Source organism: Triticum urartu, chromosome 1A, assembly GCF_056163025.1.
Source record: "Triticum urartu cultivar PI428250 chromosome 1A, HENAU_Tu73, whole genome shotgun sequence".
In the NCBI taxonomy this organism is placed as follows: domain Eukaryota; kingdom Viridiplantae; phylum Streptophyta; class Magnoliopsida; order Poales; family Poaceae; genus Triticum; species Triticum urartu.
In genome coordinates this window covers 564,160,524-564,179,503 of record NC_141873.1, presented here as the reverse complement: position 1 = coordinate 564,179,503, position 18,980 = coordinate 564,160,524, and the positions used below count along the sequence as shown (strand labels likewise).

General features: G+C 43.8%; 1 protein-coding gene across 1 annotated transcript; it reads right to left on the bottom strand.

Annotated features, from left to right (window-relative positions):
* Positions 1-144: 144 nt before the first annotated feature.
* LOC125533135 (putative WRKY transcription factor 31) lies at positions 145-3,363 on the bottom strand. The gene is made up of 4 exons (XM_087531703.1): positions 2,747-3,363; positions 2,519-2,626; positions 1,464-2,069; positions 145-1,372 (listed from the first exon to the last, which is right to left on the bottom strand). Exons 1-4 carry the CDS (start codon positions 3,332-3,334, stop codon positions 593-595), a joined length of 2,082 nt encoding a protein of 693 aa, XP_087387829.1. The 5' UTR covers positions 3,335-3,363; the 3' UTR covers positions 145-592.
* Positions 3,364-18,980: the final 15,617 nt, after the last annotated feature.

Genomic DNA, 18,980 nt, shown 5'->3' with positions numbered 1-18,980 from the left:
CTGTCCCTGTAGATAGCCTGCAGTGCTGCTTCAATCCTCTGTTTGTCTGCTGAAGTTGCTTTACACTTCATGGAGCCAAACCCCCAGGTATCCGCCTCGCCTTTTCAGGCTGTTTGGTTCCATGAATTTGTCTGCCCGTGTTCATCTGCTTCGAAATGTGAACGGACGCTTTGCAAAATTCAGGCCAGGTCTGTGGGATCACAGGAGCAGAGTTCTGAGGTTAATTTCATCTTCGAGATAATCATCAGTAAAAACAGTTTATCTTGATTGAATAGCATCTTGATTTGAAGGTCTGAACTAAAGCCACCTCATATATTCTCATCAATCTACCACAAAATTTTGTTACCCCAAAGCTGCTGCTGCCGCTGCTGCTACACCTACACAAAATGAACTAATAAAAGGAGCAGATGCCCAAGCAAAAAATTCTCATCTCCTCCGATTCCGGCGGGGTGGCCGCCGGAGGGGAGATCGGCGGTGTGCAAAACTAACCAAAAGAGAATGCCAAGACTAAACCCTGATCAAAATTTGACTGAACCAAGCAAAAAGAAGCAAAATTGGAAGGGAGCAAACGACCAAGGTCTTCTTGATCAAGCTAGCCGGCCGTGTCGTCTCTACTGCAGCTATCGCCGCCGCTGCTCACCAGCGGCTGCACCGTGCCGCTGCTCCCGCCGGCGGCCGTGGCGCCACCTCCTGCGCTGCCGCTGCCGCTGCTGCTGCCGATGTAGGAGGTGAGCGCGGCCGCGAGCACGGCGGTGAAGTTGGGGTCGGACGCGATGACGGCCGTGGCCGCGTTCACCGTGTCGGCCAGCTGCGCGCCGCCGTCCCCGTTGGTGCCGGCCACGGCCTGCACGGCGGAGAGCTTGGACTGGTCGTACAGCTTCTGCCCGAACAGCTGCGGCAGCGACACCGGCCGCGCCGCCTCGGCCAGCGCCGCCTGGAGCTGCGCGGGCTCCGGCGCGCGCGGCGGCGACGCGCCCTGCCCCGGCGTCGTCTGCGTGAGGTCGAGCGTGACGGTCGGGAACGGCGCCGACGCCGAGATGGTGGCCACGCTGGAGGAGCAGGGCAGCACGGCGCGCGCCAGGAAGTTGGACCCGCCCGCCATGAGCCCGTCGGCGCTGGGCATGGACCCGGACAGCAGCATGGAGGCCGCGGCTGCCGTGGTGGACGCCATCGCCATGGCCGCCGGCGGCAGCGGGTGGTTGTGGTTGCCCTCGTACGTGGTGATGAGCACCGTCCGGTCCTCGGCGCAGCGCTGCACCTGCTTCCGCACCGGGCAGCCGGCGGCCATGGTGCACCGGTAGTAGGCGCGCGGGCACGGGTTGCCCTTGGCCATCTTCTGCCCGTACTTGCGCCACTGGCATCCGTCGCTGATCTGCAACACCGTCGGCAGAAACATTTAATTATACACAAGCCATAACATGTCATGCTTCATGGATGACGACGAGGACGAGGAGCGCACGTACCATGGCGGCTTCGGAGCGGGCGCGCACGGAGACGCGGGCCTTACGCATGGTGGCAGCGGCGGCGGCAGCCTCAGGCGGGGGAGGCTCGGGTCCCTTGGCAGCAGGGAGGAACTTGGGCACCTTGCTAGGCAGCCAGCCCTGCATGGCCTCCGGGCTGCCGCCCCTCTCGTGGTGACCGTGGTGCTCGAACGACGGCAGCGGCATGAGCTCCGCCTTGCCCGCGCCGACGATGTCATGGCATCCGGCGCAGTCCATGGCCGCGTCGGGGCCGACGGCGAGGAGGGGGTTGCTGCTCGGCGACGCGTCGGTGCCGCGGGCGGGGCGGGGCTCGTCGGGCGACGACGAGGAGCCGAGGCTCATGAACTGCCTCGGCACCAGCTGGCTGTGGTTCCCCGCGTCGAGGAGGAGCTGCTGCTCCCTCTTCTCCGGTTCGAACTGGTGGGCGTGGCCGTGGCCATGGCTGCTCCTGTGCTGCTGCTGCTGCTGCTGCATGAGCGCGATCTGCATGTGGAGGGAGCTGCACTTGGTGTTGGCGTTGGCGAGCATGGTCTTGAGCCGCTTGTTCTCCTCGTTCACCCGCGCCAGCTCCGATTTTGCGGCCGCTAACTGGTCAAAGCCATAGGCACAGAAAACAGTCAAAAAAGTCGTCTAAAAATAAAAGTCAAACAGGTCAACGTTTTTTTTGCTTCCTCTATATTTAAGTGCCTCTATACTTTTTTTAATTAAAGAAAAAGCAAGTCCATTTAGGCATTAGAAAAAAAATCTTAAACGGCTTCGGCTTAGTCAACCTGACTATTTTTCTGTGTGGCTAACGCATTTTTTGTCAACTTATTATGGGTCACAATATAATTGCGATCTAGTTCATATATTTTAAGAGAAAAATGTAGGGTTTTTGGCTCGTTTTCATCTGTTATAGACGATCTTCTGGATTTGAATTTCATTTCATGTTTTGTAGGATCTTAGTTGATTTCCTGTTGGAGAAAAAAAGGATCTTAGTTGATTTGAAAATGTGGGACTTAATTAGGTATACCAAGCGCACCGGGGAGATTAATTACCTCGGCCTTGGCCTCCCTGTGGTCCTCGTCGTTGGAGGAGACGCCGTCGTCGACGGTGGACTCCTCGCTGCCGCTGTTCCTCCTCCGGCCCCCGACGTGCAGCCCCATCTGCAGATCCATCAAGAACAACACGATCCATCGCACATGGATCCAGAAACAGACGTTAGGTCAATCAGATTTAGGGAAATACGTTTCGATCCACACGACGCATCGGCGGATCACACGTACGTCGATGGTGAGGTCGGGCTTCATGCCGAGATCGCCGTCCGCCGCGCCGGCGGCGGCATGGTCCTTCTTGTCCCGCTTCTCCTTCCTCATCTCCGTCTCGAAGAAGTCCATCTCGCCGACCACCACCCGGCGCTCCCCGTCGCCGTCGTTCGCCCCGTAGCCCAGCCCCACCGCCTCCGAGGGCAGCTCCCTGCCGCAGCCGAGGGCGGCGTTCTTGCGCTTGAGGCCGGCGGCGACGAAGGACGACTGATCCATTGACAGCAACAAGGAATCAAGAAACGGATGGCGATCGATGGAGGAGGAAGGGGAGACCGTGGGCGGATGGGTGGATGGAGGGGGGCTTCGGGTATAAGAAGGTGGCGGAGGGGGACGCGTGGCGGGTCGATCTGAGTCCATCATTCTAGGCAGTGTTGGCGACCATTGACCTGAGCAGTCAGAGCCAGAGCCAGACCCAGACCCAGAGGGAGGAGCATCCACGATTTCTTCTTCTCCTCTCTCTGGGGAGAGAGGGGGGAAGTCCACAGCTCCAGCGCAGAGAGCGGGTGTGGGAGGAGAGGAGACCTCGCATTGCGTCGCGTCGCATGCCATGCCATGCAGCCGGACGGACCCAGCGAGAGAGAGAGAGAGAGGGGGGAGCGAAATGGTCAACCGGCGCCGCGACTCGCATCGCATCGGTCGCCGATGCCCCTGGTGATCCGGGGGAACGGGGGCTACCGCTTCTCTTCTGTTTCAGATTGTTTGTTATTCACGGACCAGCGACCCCGGTCGTCAGTTGACAACTTCTTCCACGAATTCATGGAACATGGCTACCCAAACTGCATTCTACATTCAAAAAACAAAAAACTCTAGCAAAACATGATCCCAAGCAAATATTACCTCTGCCCCGTATTATCAAGATGTACTCCTCCCACCCTTAGGTACCATACGACACAATACGATGTGATTTGATACCCTGGCTGTATCCGGGACATCTCTATGATGACGGTAAGGTCCCGAAAATGACGCATTGCTCCTTAACGCCTACGAGTAACAACATTGGCACCGGTCAGTGTGGGCCAGGGTTCCATTGGCAATCTCTTTGGTCGGCTTCGTATGTCCACACCTTTCGGGTATGGTATTTCACACTGTGTATCATCGTTCGCGACACTATGGTTGTAGGCCTCGTATCTCATCGTTACGTTAAGCAAGAACTTCTAGCTTTTGCTTACTTCGGTGAGTAGTTATCTTAAAACATGAAAACCACCAACATGAAAGATGCTCCTATTACCATGGAGGAAATGGTCTGAGTTCTACTCCCTCCGTTCCTAAATATTTATCTTTCTAGATATTAAGGAAAAACTTTATTTTTGCCACTTTAGTTTTTGCCAACTTTGCTTATGCCACTCTAGAATTTGACATTTCACTTTTGCCACTCTTAGCTTTTGACAATATATCACTTTTGCCATTCCGTGGCAAAAACAAAAAATTTAGAGTGGCAATTGTGATACATGTCAAAAGCTAAGAGTGGCAAAAGTGAAATGAAAAATTATCGTTTTTGCCACGGAATGGCATTTGTGATGTATTGTCAAAAGCTAAGAGTGGCAAAAGTGAGATGTCAAATTCTAGAGTGGCATAAGCAAAGTTGGCAAAAACTAGAGTGGCAAAAACAAAGTTTTCCCATATTTTAAATGGACTACCACATACGGATGTACATAGACATATTTTAGAGTGTAGATTCACTTATTTCCCTTAGAAAGATAAATATTTAGGAACGGAGGGACTAGAAGTTAAAACTACTCAATAAGCTTGCAAGTTAACAATCGAGGGTGGGAATGATAGTATTGGAGGAGCACCCTATAGACAATCTTAAATGAAGAAATGACCAACATAAAAAAAAAAGAATGATCACCTTATTAATGAGCACATAATATATTTTTAATAGATTCAAGATCCTAAATAGAATATAATAAAAATAGAAATATATCAAATTATCTATAACTGGCTAAATTTGGTCTAGATCAAATTCTGCTAAAATTAGCGGAAATATCAGCATGGTGCAGGCATTCCTAACAACCTATGGGTGAGCCTATGTTTTATGGCCCCGTGTCTATTTTAACAATTTATTGATTTTCCTACTTCAAACAACAAAAGCACTAACTTCGTGTGGGTTCTCACAGTTTGCACTAAGACATTTACAACTATTTTCTTTAGGGAATAAGACATTCAAAACTAGCTATGACCAAGGTATCAACATGATCATGATATGAAATTCACACCATACACTAAAACTAAGACCAATATAAGTGGAATTGATTACTTGGATTTAAAATGCTCAAGATATAGGAAATCGAATATACTCCCATGAGAGATTAATAGTTAATTACACTTGTTTGTTAAATAAATAGATTAAGTCTTACTTACAACATGCATCCAAATGAAATAAAAAGGTAGATGGCAGTATTCTAAGCATTTTCATGAAATGAAAAGATAGTAAGAGTAATCCTATATACGTAAGAGGGTCGTCTCACTAACTTATTTATCTCAACATGCAAGCATGCCAGATCACCATACATTATGGATAGGATAAGGCCCACCTCAACATGAAACCATCTATGGAGGGAAATCATTATATTATTGTACTTATATTCAATAAATTTTTACAACTACTAGAATAATGTCCATGCTTGTGAGTTACCTGTCAATAATAATGTAATTTTGCCCATGAATTACCTTATATTTTGATTGGAAATTTGGTAAGTAAATTAAAGTGGAATTGGTTTAGAAGGTAAGTAAATTAAGGCGATTGATAGATTATCATGTACATGGAAAGGTTGGACTAAAGGGTGGGGGGAAGAAATGTGAAATGGGAACCTTACATTCTTTTTAAGTAGTATACTAGAAAATTGCCCGTGCGTTGCAACGGGAGTATAAACATTCTAGTAGATTAGCCCCTGACTGCACGTCTATTATTGTATTAATGTTTTTGAGAAGCCATGTATATTATTATATTGATACGCTAAAATCTTACCAAATCTTTGTATGCAATCGCCATGATTTATCTGCGATTTTATTGTTAAGCACTTATTTGGTAAGAATTTAATGAGTTGCCAACAAAATATGTGTTTACTTTGGTAAGATAATAAATATGAGACAATTGAATGGATGGGAGAAAAATCAAATATGAGAGGAAAAAATCAAAGAGGATAAGGAAAAAGTGGGACGTATATATGGAAGGTTAGACGAAAGAGATGTGAAATGGGAACCTTACGTTCTTTTTAGTAGTAGAGATAAATATGAGACAATTGAATGGATGGGAGAAAAAAATCAAATATGGGAGGAAAAAATCAAAGAGGATAAGGAAAAAGTGGGACGTATATATGGAAGGTTAGACGAAAGAGATGTGAAATGGGAACCTTACGTTCTTTTTAGTAGTAGAGATATAGAGAGAAATCCTTTTATGAGCTCGGGCTCATATGCACCCGTGTTGAATAAAAAATGAAAACAAATACTAGGAAAATTAAAAAAAATCAATTTTTTGTCCCATGGTAGACAATTTGATGCGTGAGGTCCGCCCTAATTTACAAATTATTTGGACAACTGAGCAACTCTCAGCAAAAAAGAAAAATTCAGGGTTTGTAAAACAATTTACTGTTCACGTACTGTTTTGACCCAATTTGTCGGTTTTGCTGAGAGCTACTCAGAAGTCCAAATGAGCTAAAATTTGGAGAGAACCTCACGCAATAAATTTTCTATCATAGGAAAAAGTGGATTTTTTTTCTAGTATTTGTTTTGAATTTTTTTCTGACCGGGTGCAGATGAGCCTGGGCACCGAATCGCTGCACTCGTATAGAGATACATAATCAAATATAATAGTATGTTTGTATTTTTAATTTTGGCTCATATGTTAGCAATCTAAATATTTATATTTCATACAATCAAATTTTATTGAAATATATTGCAACCGATCCCAACTGTAACATGTGGGTTTCATCTAGCTACCTGTAATTTTGTAAGACTGGGATGTTTTTAAGGGAGGGCATATGTCTCGCCTGCACCAAGAGGAGCATCCATCTCGCCTCTGCACGACGCAGTAGTGGGCTATCCGTTAGTTACAGTCAAAGTTAGTTAGTTCGTTCGTTTTGTTCTTTTTAGTTTTTCATTTTTTTACTTTTGTTTGTACTCTCAAAAAAATTGAATATACATATTTCAAATTAATTTACATACAATTTTTAAAGTATTCATTGCACATTAAAAAAAATCATGGAGTGTAAAATTAATGTGTGCACAATTTTTTTTAAAAATGTAGATATCATTCAAAAAAATGTTTGTGACATTTGAAAATGTTCATGTGTTTCAAAACAAATGTCGTAAAATTTTCAAAAAAAACATTACACAATGTAGAAAAAGATTGTAATTTGGAAAAAAATGTTTGTGTCATTCAGAAAAATAATTCACGCATTTAAATAAATGTTTGTGACATTTTAAAAACTGTTTATACAACAAATAATAATGTTAGATTTTTTTTAAAAATTGTACCATTCAAAAAATGTCTGTGAAACTTAATTTTTTTTCACTCATTTCAAGAATATGTTTGTGACATTTCATAAAAATGTTTGTACAATGTAGAAAAACGTTCACGTAGTATTAAAAATTGTTTCATAGCGTTCAAAAAAATGTTCCATGCGTATTAAAAATTTGTAACATTTATTTGAAAAAAATGTTCAAGTATGCTTTGAAAAAATGCTCATCAATTGAGAAATGTTCAACATGCATAAAAATGTTATACTCATATAAGAAAACTGTATAACCTGTATTGGAAAATTTTGGTATGTATTTAGAAAATGATGAGAGGAACACATAAAAATCTAATTTGGCCACTATTAGTGGATAAAATGATTTATTGCAGTTCACAATCCCAAATAATTTTCTTAGGGGTCGGTACATAAAGATTTAATTTCATTTCTGTGATTTTTTCTCCTCTTCTAAGTTTACAAAATATGCATGCGGTGTTCTAAACCCGATCCAAATCAATTTGAAGTACCTTCCAAAACCATTTAGATGGGCCGACCCACTAATGCAAGGGCACCCCAACGCTTGAGGCGAGGCGACGATAGGTCTCGCGATAGGCGAGTTTTGCTAAAAAAAAGAGAAGAGGAGGTTTCATACTAGCCTCGTTTAGTTTATTAGGCTATGCACATTTACTGAAAAAAAAAGAAATAAAGGATGATGAAAAGGAAAGATGGTGTTTGGCCCATTCGGTGGTGGAGGGTACATGAAGAAATGGAAAATGGATGCCTCAAAAAAGGGGAAAAGGTGGAGAGTGACCTAAAAAGGAAATGGGGGAGAATAGATGGGCTTTGGCCCATTATGGTTTGGCTTTTCTATATTTTCCTGTCTTGACTAGAAACATAGTTCCCTTAAAAAAGGCTAGAAACAAATGGTTTCAGTGTTTTGAGGTTCAAATTTTGTTTCAAACATTTTATTAACTTTTTATGAGGCTTCCATGAGTAGTTTCAAATCCAGAAAAGAAATACAAAAGAAGGGGGGTTTGCTTGCTTGGAAGCTCTGCTCAAAGGGAAGAAGGATTGTCGTCGATGTAGTCGATCACAGGGGCATCAGCAGCGGTCTCGGCGTCTACCAGAGAGAAGAGGGGGGAGAAACAGTAAATACAAGCAAACAGATGCATGTCATGATTACAGGTAGAGCTAGGTGATGAGGACATCCCAACCATCAACGGTCCAATCACAAGAAGTCACGCAATGCAAATACATGATCGGGTGAACGCTAACTTAAGTTTATCGTTTGACCTTGAAAACATGGTTGTGCCTTCACCTCCTTTGTTGTTGGTTGAACTCAGGTGCAATGTCGAACAAGGACAAACACATATCAGTCCATGTAAAACAATGTTTTATGGTGAAGAAACAAAGTTAGGAGTTCATGAAGAAACGAATTGTCCGCTGAAGAAACATTGTTTCGATTCTGACGAAACATTGTTTTACACGAGTTTGGATATCCCAACTTGCGAAAGGTTCCAATAACTCGAGTTTGCTGCTGAAGGAAACATTGTTCGACCCCAGTGAACAATGTTTGGTTGGGAACTACCAACCGCCTCCGACGAGAGATTTCCAGAAGCTACCTCTTTAAGTCTCGAAGCCAATTAGTCAAACCAAAGTTGGTTCACTTTCACACCTAAGCCGGTTCCAAAGCTAGTTTGTTTTCAAACCTATCCAGGGGGTTGTCCCGATTATAAATAGGCTAGCTCTTCCCTTCGTTGGGGACTTTTGCCATTTCTATCAAAGAGCAAAGACATAGACTCCTCCTAAGATTGGATAGCTCTTGTTACCCTTATTCTCGTGATTCCTTGAGAAATTGCCCCTAATTCGTGCTCCACGACTAGATCATGTTGTGTGGGTTAGAGTTCGTGGTTTCCCTTGCGGATTACACCTATCCCGTGCTCCACGACTTGAGCGTGGTTGTGTGGGGTAGTATTGCGAGTTGTGGATCGGTGAATGTTCGGATTGCAAGCTTCGGTGAGCATCCTCCTCATCGGGTCATAATCTCTTATTTTCCATTTTTTGGCTGCTTGCAGCTAGTTATCCCCATCCTTTTATCGATCCTACGCCGTGAAGATCGGACCTTCCCTTGAACACCCTCTTCTCTGAAGACGATGTCGCGTCATCTCGTATTCAGAGCAAGGTTTACACGGTAGGATCTGTATCCTTGTAGCTAGATCTATCCTTTTTAGTTTGGTTTTCCCCGTCCTAGAGTCCAAAGCCAAAAAGCCATAAAAAGAATCCAAGCCTTTGTTTGCTGAGATGTAGTTGTTTGCTTTCCTCTTTGTGTTTGCACCAAGTTCTATCCAAAGTTGATGTTGTTTTCTTCTAGTCTTGTTGCTAGATCTTTTGTACTACAAAAAAGAGAGGAAAAAAGCAAAAAAAAGTGAAAAAAAGAGAAGAGAAAGTGTTGAGCAAGTGTGCAATCATATTCAGTTGGGTGAGAAATATCAGAAGTTGTAGTGGCAAGTGTTGCAGCTCAAATGTGGTGCAAGGATCTGCAAATTTTTCTTGTTTATTTGGTTTGCATCGATTGGATCTTAGCACTAGCCCTCCCCATTTTACCCCACCCAGATCCACCTAGAAACCGTCAGCTTCCTTCCTTTCATTCTCCCTTCCACTCCTGATTTTCTACCACCGCACAACCACCAAGGAATCATTAGAATTTGGGTAAGCAAGAAGGTGAGCTGAGTGTTTTCCACATATATTTTTTTCTTTTGTCCACTTGTTTCCGAGAGTTGACATGACAGGATCCAACTCGAGTGTACATGGACATGAACATGTGGAAGATGATCTCCCAAAAACTCGCGCAACACTTGGTGATATGATTGAGGAGAGTGTAGTTGCAGCTATGCGAAGGATGTTCGGAGGCCGTCTTCCTATCACGGGCAATGTGGATCAACATCAACACAGTCCCGCTACCTCGCTGGCCGTCGACAACCGGCGACATCACAGAACCGAGGACCATCACGATGGGCATGGAAGAGTTGTAGGAGCTGCTGCCCAGGGTGCCCCTGCTGTTGGTGCTGAACGGAGGCATGGCAACTTTGTTGCCACCCGTGAGGGTGGGATGCATGGAGGAGAAGCTCGTGGGCGAGGCCATGACCCCTGTGGGTTTGTCGCTGAGCACCGGCGATGAGCTGCACATGATGGTGATGACCTCTCCCTTGAAGATCTCTCCGAGCATGGTGACGAAGATGAAGGCATGGGGGACTATGAACCCTACTCCACGCCTCGTCATGATGTTGTTTTTGGTCGCAATGGTCATCATTATGACCGTCGTGGTCAAGATGACCATGACAACCAAGCAAGAGTGAAGCTACATGTGCCATCATTCACGAGAAAAGAGGATCTGGATGCATATATTGAGTGGGAGGAGAAGTGTGATCAAATCTTTCGCATCCATGGTTTTTCTGAAGCCAAGAGGGTTGATCTTGCTGTTATAGAGTTCTCTGGCTATGCTCTTATGTCACAGCCTGATTTTTGGCCCTTTCTTTTTCTTTTGTTTTTCTGAGTTTTTGCGTGAGTTTTCTTTTTCCGTGGTTGTGTGGTCTGAAACTGAAGAAGATGCCCTCTTCTTTTTTTTCCAGAGTGGCTTCTCATACCCATATCCATTCCTAGACCTTGCCATTTCCATCTTGGACCAATCCCAATATTCTTTTTATTGGGCATATTCCTTTTAAAGGAATAACCCAATTTGCCCTAGGTTGTGAAGCAACCTATATTTCCATCAGTCCTAAAATTCCCAAATAATTCTCATAAATTGTTTGGGTCATATCTTCCTCAAACATGGCAAAATATTTCATTTTCCTTGTTCCTCATCATGCTCAATTAATTCTTTTCCTATTCTGTCTTGAATGGCAGATTGTGAAGCAAGTGCAATTTACCTTTTCCCAATTGACCCCAAACTTTTTGGACATCTTTTATGGTCCAAATAATTGCCTCATGCCAAAATTAAACTTAATTTTCCTAGTGAATATTCTTGAGCAATTTTTCAAAGTTCCTGTCTAAGGGAATTGGTTGTGAAGGAAGTACTAGCTAGGTTAACCCAAATGAGTTGAAATTTTGCATGGTCCTTCATTTTATCAAATCAAAGCCCTCCTCAAGATTTGAGCTCATTAAATACATCCTTGTGAGATGAGCATCAATTCTTTGTTTCTGTCCAAATTTTCAGTTAGTGAAGCAAGTATATTCTATATTGCTCCATTGTGTCTGAAATTTTTCCTAGGCCTTACCCTACATATATAACCTATCTCTACCAAATTTTGGCATATTTCATCTAGCCATATTTCCTCAGGATTTTTCGTAAGTTTCTGTCCAAAGAGGTGCTGTATGAAGGAAGTACCATTTTGGCTTGGCCAAATGGTATGAAATTTTTGTGGCACTCTCACATGACCAAATAACCCTGCCATGTTCATTTTCAGCTCAATCCATCACTCTATGTGAGTGGTTCTTCCTGATTTTGTTTCTAGACAAATTTATGTGGTTGTTAAGCAACTATATTAAATGCTTGTCCTAATCATCTCATAATTACCAGGACTATAGTCCTTCCTATCCTAAACCTACCAGACAACTCATTTGCCTCTAATCTCACCTCAGTTGATCACTGTTTCATGATCAAGTTTACTGCAGTAAACTTCAGAGTTCACTTACCATTTCACCACGGAGTCTTTGACCGAGCTACCACCGCAGTTGGAACCTACCCAGGAAGGACTAAACCCTAGACACCATTTGGGAGATAGTGTGGCACTGTGTGCACCAGTGCACGCGGTGACCACCGTTTTGGCACGCACTGGCCGCGTCCAGAGCGTCTTCTTACTCGGGCCCCTTCTCTGCTCGGCGTCTCAGCGAGCACGGGCCTGTCTACCGTGTTCCCCGCGTCATCGTCGTCCTCTTGGAGCCATTTCCCCCTCCGTCTGCTTCTCCGTTGGTGCTCATCGGCGCATGCCCACGAGCGAGCTATAGCTGACAAGGAATTAATGGCGTTCGGATCCTTCTCCCCTGCGCCCCTCGGCCCCTCCTTCCCTATGCGCCTCCGTAGCTCATCCGTTCCCTCCCTTGTCGCCTTCATGTGCCCTCCCGTGATCGCTGGTCATCGCCAGAGCGTGGCCGGACACGAGAGGCGGCACCCGAGCCACGGCCACGCATCCACGGCCTCCCCTCCTCGGCCACGCCTATATAAAGGCCACCCCGAGCCACTCCGAGCACACCATCGCCTCCACTGCACTCATCTAGGCCCTCCCCACCTCTAGCCCGAGCTCAAGAGCCCCTCCTCATCGCCCCTGGCCGCCGTATCTATCCTCGGCCTCCTCCTAAATTGGAGCCCTGCCTAGCCCCTCCGCTCCTCCTTTCTTCACTAGTAGAAGCCCAGGATACTGGCGAAGCCTCCCCCATCTTCCTTTCTTCCTCGGGGCAACCCCTTATCCAGAGCCAAGATCGGCCGGAGGCCTCTTCCGCGGGAGCCCACGCCGCCGCCATTCAGGGCCTCGTCGCCGTCCATGCTCAGGTGGGACGGAGACGCCGTACTCCCCCTGAGCACGTCGGTGGCCGGAGCACCTCGGGGGATGACCGCAGTCGGCCAGGCGAGAGCCGGCGCCGGCACCCTCTCTCTGCCCCGCGGGCGTCGTCGGGAGGAAGAAGAGAAGAGAAGGGAGGAGAAAGAGTCAACGGCAGGCCCCACCTGTACGCGACCCAGGAGCCCGGCCCCGCCACTGTCCACGTGGATAAGTGGAAGCGTACTTCAGAAAGTACGTTTTTGCGTGAAGTAAGTGTATTGTGCGTCTGCTTTATCCGTCCTGAAGACGTATTTTCTGAGAATACGTTTTCTGTTTTCCAGTCAGGGACCTGTTTGTAGAGATTATTTTTACAGATTGGTCCCTGAACTTTGTCGGGCTATAACTTTTTGCTCGAGACTCCGATTAAGGTGAATCCAACGACCACATCTTTGTCTCGTCGAGCCCGTTCTGTTGGTATCATTTTCACTATGGTTTGACATACTGGAAATGACCTTATTTCCCTTGCCGTTAACCAGCCCCTTTTCGAGATAGAAGTGTTTCCGACGAATCTTTCTCCGATGTTTCCGCACATCTTCCCAGAGCCTTCTTCATCCCTAGGCAAGCCACAACCACCATTTGCATGATAGCCATGCAGTAGCTTTGGTTTTCAACTTGAATCTTTAATAACTGTAGGTTTGTTTTGCTACTGCTATCATTATTTCAGTGATGCTTATGGATCGGTGATTACCGTCATGCTATGTTTTCTTGCACTCAGTTATCATGTTTTACTTGCTAGTATTACTTTCATATTGCCATTCTTGATAGTAGTACATGTTGGGTTGGTCATGTTCTTCGGTGCATGACTAACGTCGGTTACCGAGTACCGTTGATATGCATTGTTCCTTTGCTGTTAATTGGTTAAGTGTTTACTCGGTAATATTATTGATGTGTTATTGCATGGTATTTATTGTTGATGTTAGTGGTCATGTTATACAATGAGTAGTGTTGTACTTGTGATATTCATGCTCGTCATTATGCCATGCTCAGTTGGATATGATTCATTGTTGATATGGTGGATAGTTATGTTGTACCCTCATGCTCATGTTGATATCATGTTCATGCATTGTAATTGCATCATGTTATTTTATCATGACTCAGCATATTGCATTCAAGTTTAACCGGATTAAATTAAACTTGAACAACTATTGGCTGAGTCATGGTGCCACCATATCAAGCTGACCAGTGCAACCACACTTGCCTTTTTGGGAGGGTCCTAACTGCATCTACTGTTGTGCCTCTCGCCGGTGCCTCCAACGAGGGAAGGTTATGCGCGGGCGCTACCTTGGCCAGGTAGGACGGCATAAGCCTTGTGAGCTGCTACCTCTTGAGCTTGCATTGGTTTTCCCTTGAAGAGGAAAGGGTGATGCAGCACAGTAGCGTAAGTATTTCCCTCAGTTTTGAGAACCAAGGTATCAATCCAGTAGGAGGTAACACACAAGTCCCATAGTACCTGCACAAACAAACAAGAACCTCGCAACCAACACGATAAAGGGGTTGTCAATCCCTTCACGGTCACTTACGAAAGTGAGATCTGATAGAGATAATAAGATAAATATTCTTGGTATTTTTGTTGTATAGATTGGAAAATAAAGATTTGTAAAATAAACGGTAATAGAAATAGCAAGTTGATAAGAAAATAATATGATGGAAGATAGACTCGAGGGCCATAGGTTTCACTAGTGGCTTATCTCAAGATAGCAAATTCTACGGTGGGTGAACTAATTACTGTCAAGCAATTGATAGAAAAACGCATAGTTATGAGAATATCTAGGCATGATCATGTATATAGGCATCATGCCCGTGACAAGTAGACCGAAACAATTCTGCATCTACTACTATTACTCCACACATCGACCGCTATCCAGCATGCATCTAGAGTATTAAGTTCATAAGAACAGAGTAACACATTAGGCAAGATGACATAATGTAGAGGGATAAACTCAAGCAATATGATATAAACCCCATCTTTTTATCCTCGATGGCAACAATACAATACATGCCTTGCTGCCCCTGCTGTCACTGGGAAAGGACACCGCAAGATTGAACCCAAAGCTAAGCACTTCTCCCATTGCAAGAACGATCAATCTAGTAGGCCAAACCAAACCGATAATTCGAAGAGACTTGCAAAGATATTTAAATCATGCATAAGAGATTTTAGAGAAGAATCAAATATTGTTCATAGATAATCTTGATCATAAACCCACAATTCATCGGATCTCGACAAACACACCACAAAAAGAATTACATCGAATAGATCTCCAAGAGAATCGAGGAGAACTTTGTATTGAGGTCCAAAGAGAGAGAAGAAGCCATCTAGCTAATAACTATGGACCCGAAGGTCTGCGGTAAACTACTCACACATCATCGGAGAGGCTATGGTGTTGATGTAGAAGCCCTCCGTGATCGATTCCCCCTTCGGCGGAGCGTCGGAAAAGGCCCCAAGATGGGATCTCACGGGTACAGAAGGTTGTTGCGGTGGAAATAGGGTTTCATGGTGCTCCTGGATGTTTTCGGGGTATATGGGTATATATAGGAGGAAGAAGTACGTCGGTGGAGCTGTGAGGGGCCCACGAGGGTGGGGGGCGCGCCTCCCTGCCTCGTGGCCTCCTCGCTTCTTTCTTGACTAGACTCCAAGTCTGCTGGATCATTTTTGTTCCAAAAATAACTCTCCCGAAGGTTTCATTCTGTTTGGATTCCGTTTGATATTCCTTTTCTGTGGAACACTGAAATAGGCAAAAAAACAAAAATTTGCACTAGGCCTTTGGTAAGTAGGTTAGTCCCAAAAATAGTATAAAAAGGTATATTAAAGCCCATTAAACATCCAAAACTGGTAATATAATAGCATGGAACAATAAAAAATTATAGATACGTTGGAGGCATATCAAGCATCCCCAAGCTTAATTCATGCTCGTCCTCGAGTAGGTAAATGATAAAAACAGAATTTTTGATGTGGAATGCTACCAAGCATAATTCTCAATGTAATTTTATTTATTGTGGCATGAATGTTCAGATCCGAAAGATTCAAGATAAAAGTTTAATATTGACATAAAAATAATAATACTTCAAGCATACTAACAAAGCAATCATGTTTTCTTAAAATAACATGGCCAAAGAGAGTTATCCCTACAAAATCATATAGTCTGGCTATGCTCCATCTTCACCACACAAAATATTTAAATCATGCACAACCCCGATGACAAGCCAAGCAATTGTTTCATACTTTTGATGTTCTCAAACTTTTTCAATCTTCACGCAATACATGAGCGTGAGCCATGGATATAACACTATAGGTGGAATAGAATGGTGGCTGTGGAGAAGACAAAAAGGAGAAGATAGTCTCACATCAACTAGGTGTATCAACGGGCTATGGAGATGCCCATCAATAGATGTCAATGTGAGTGAGTAGGGATTGCCATGCAACGGATGCACTAGAGCTATAAGTGTATGAAAGCTCAACAAAAGAAACTAAGTGGGTGTGCATCCAACTTGCTTGCTCACGAAGACCTAGGGCATTTTGAGGAAGCCCATCATTGGAATATACAAGCCAAGTTGTATAATGTAAAATTCCCACTACTATATAAAAGTGACAACATAGCAGACTCTCTTTATCATGAAGATCATGGTGCTATTTTGAAGCACAAGTGTGGTAAAAGGATAGTAGCATTGTCCCTTCTCTCTTTTTCTCTCATTTTTTCTTTCTCTTTTTTTGGGCCTTTTCTTTTTTGTGGCCTTTCTCCCCTTTTTTATTTTCGTCCGGAGTCTCATCCCGACTTGTGGGGGAATCATAGTCTCCATCATCCTTTCCTCACATGGGACAATGCTCTAATAATGATGATCATCACACTTTTATTTACTTACAACTCGAAAAAATTACAACTCGATACTTAGAACAAAATATGACTCTATGTGAATGCCTCCAGCGGTGTACCAGGATGTGCAATCACTCATGAGTGACATGTATGAAAGAATTATGAACGGTGGCTTTGCCACAAATACAATGTCAACTACATGATCATGCAAAGCAATATGACAATGATGAAGCGTGTCATAATAAACGGAACGGTGGTAAGTTGCATGGCAATATATCTCAGAATGGCTATGGAAATGCCATAATAGGTAGGTATGGTGGCTGTTTTGAGGAAGGTATATGGTGGGTTTATGGTACCGACGAAATTTGCGCGGTACTAGAGAGGCTAGCAATGGTGGAAGGGTGAGAGTGCGTATAACCCATGGACTCAACATTAGTCATAAAGAACTCACATACTTATTGCAAAAATCTATTATTTATCGAAATAAAGTACTATGCGCATGCTCCTAGGGGGGTAGATTGGTAGGAAAAGACCATCGCTCGTCCCCGACTGCCACTTATAAGGAAGACAATCAATAAATAAATCATGCTCCGACTTCATCACATAATGGTTCACCATACGTGCATGCTACGGGAATCACAAACTTTAACACAAGTATTTCTCAAATTCACAACTACTCAACTAGCATGACTCTAATATCACCATCTTCATATCTCAAAACAATCATCAAGTATCAAACTTCTCATAGTATTCAATGCACTTTTTATGATAGTTTTTATTATACCCATCTTGGATGCCTATTATATTAGGACTAATTTTATTGCCAAAGCAAATTACCATGCTGTTCTAGAGGACTCTCAAAATGATATAAGTGAAGCATGAGAGATCAATAATTTCTATAAAATAAAACCACCACCGTGCTCTAAAAAGATATAAGTGAAGCACTAGAGCAAAATTATCTAGCTCAAAAGATATAAGTGAAGCGCATAGAGTATTCTAATAAATTCCGATTCATGTGTGTCTCTCCAAAAGGTGTGTACAAAAAGGATGATTGTGGTAAAATAAAAAGCAAAGACTCAAATCATACAAGACGCTCCAAGCAAAACACATATCATGTGGTGAATAAAAATATAGTCTCGAGTAAAGTTACCGATGGACGAAGACGAAAGAGGGGATGCCTTCCGGGGCATCCCCAATCTTAGGCTTTTGGTTGTCCTTGAATTTTACCTTGGGGTGCCTTGGGCATCCCCAAGCTTAGGCTCTTTCCACTCCTTGTTCCAAAATCCACCAAATCTTTACCCAAAACTTGAGAACTTCACAACACAAAACTCAACAGAAAATCTCATGAGCTCCGTTAGTATAATAAAACAAACCACCACTTCAAGGTACTGTAATGAACTCATTCTTTATTTATATTGGGGTTAAACCTACTGTATTCCAACTTCTCTATGGTTCACACCCCCCGATACTGGCCATAGATTCATCAAAATAAGCAAACAACACATGAAAAACAGAATCTGTCAAAAACAGAATAGTCTGTAGTAATCTGTAGGTTTCGAATACTTCTATAACCTCAAAAATTCTGAAATAAATTGGTGGACGTGAGGAATTTTTCTATTAATCATCTTCAAAAAGAATCAACCTAATCGCACTCTCCAGTAAAAAATGGCAGCAAATCTCAGGAGCGCTAAAGTTTCTGTTTTTTACAGCAAGATCACAAAGACTTCCCCCAAGTCTTCCCAAAGGTTCTACTTGGCACAAACACTAATTAAAAGCATAAAACCACATCTAAACAGAATCTATATGAATTATTTATTACTAAACAGAACCAAAAAGCAAGAAACAAAAATACAATTGGGTTGCCTCCCAACAAGCGCCATCGTTTAACGCCCCTAGCTAGGCATAAAAACAAAAATAGATCTAGGTATTGTCATCTTTGCACTATAAAAAAATACACTTCCGTGATGATACGTGTTTGTCACAGTAGGTCGCATTTTTTTGTCATGCATGTACATCCATGAAAAATTTATGACAGAATCAAGATAGTCATACCTGTGCTGTCGTAGAAGTGTTCCATGACATTACCAAAATTATCATCACGGAAGTGTCCACTTCCATGACGATAAATCGCGCGTCACAGAAGTGCTTTCATCAAGGGTGACCGACACGTGGCATCCACCGTAGCGGAACACCGTTAAGCTATCGGGTCGGGTTTTGGATCCGATAACCCGTTAACAGCCCCGACCAATGGGGATTTTCCACGTGTAAAATCATCATTGGCTAGAGGAAACACGTGTCGGCTCATCATTGGGACAATTTTTTTGAGACAATCAGCAAA

Coding starts and splice junctions, on each gene's coding strand:
- LOC125533135 (XM_087531703.1), bottom strand. CDS start 3,334: ATGGCATGCGACGCGACGCAATGCGAGGTCTCCTCTCCTCCCACACCC. Junction 2,627..2,746: donor AGCCCGACCTCACCATCGAC/GTACGTGTGATC, acceptor ATGGATCTGCAG/ATGGGGCTGCACGTCGGGGG. Junction 2,070..2,518: donor ACAGGGAGGCCAAGGCCGAG/GTAATTAATCTC, acceptor GGCTTTGACCAG/TTAGCGGCCGCAAAATCGGA.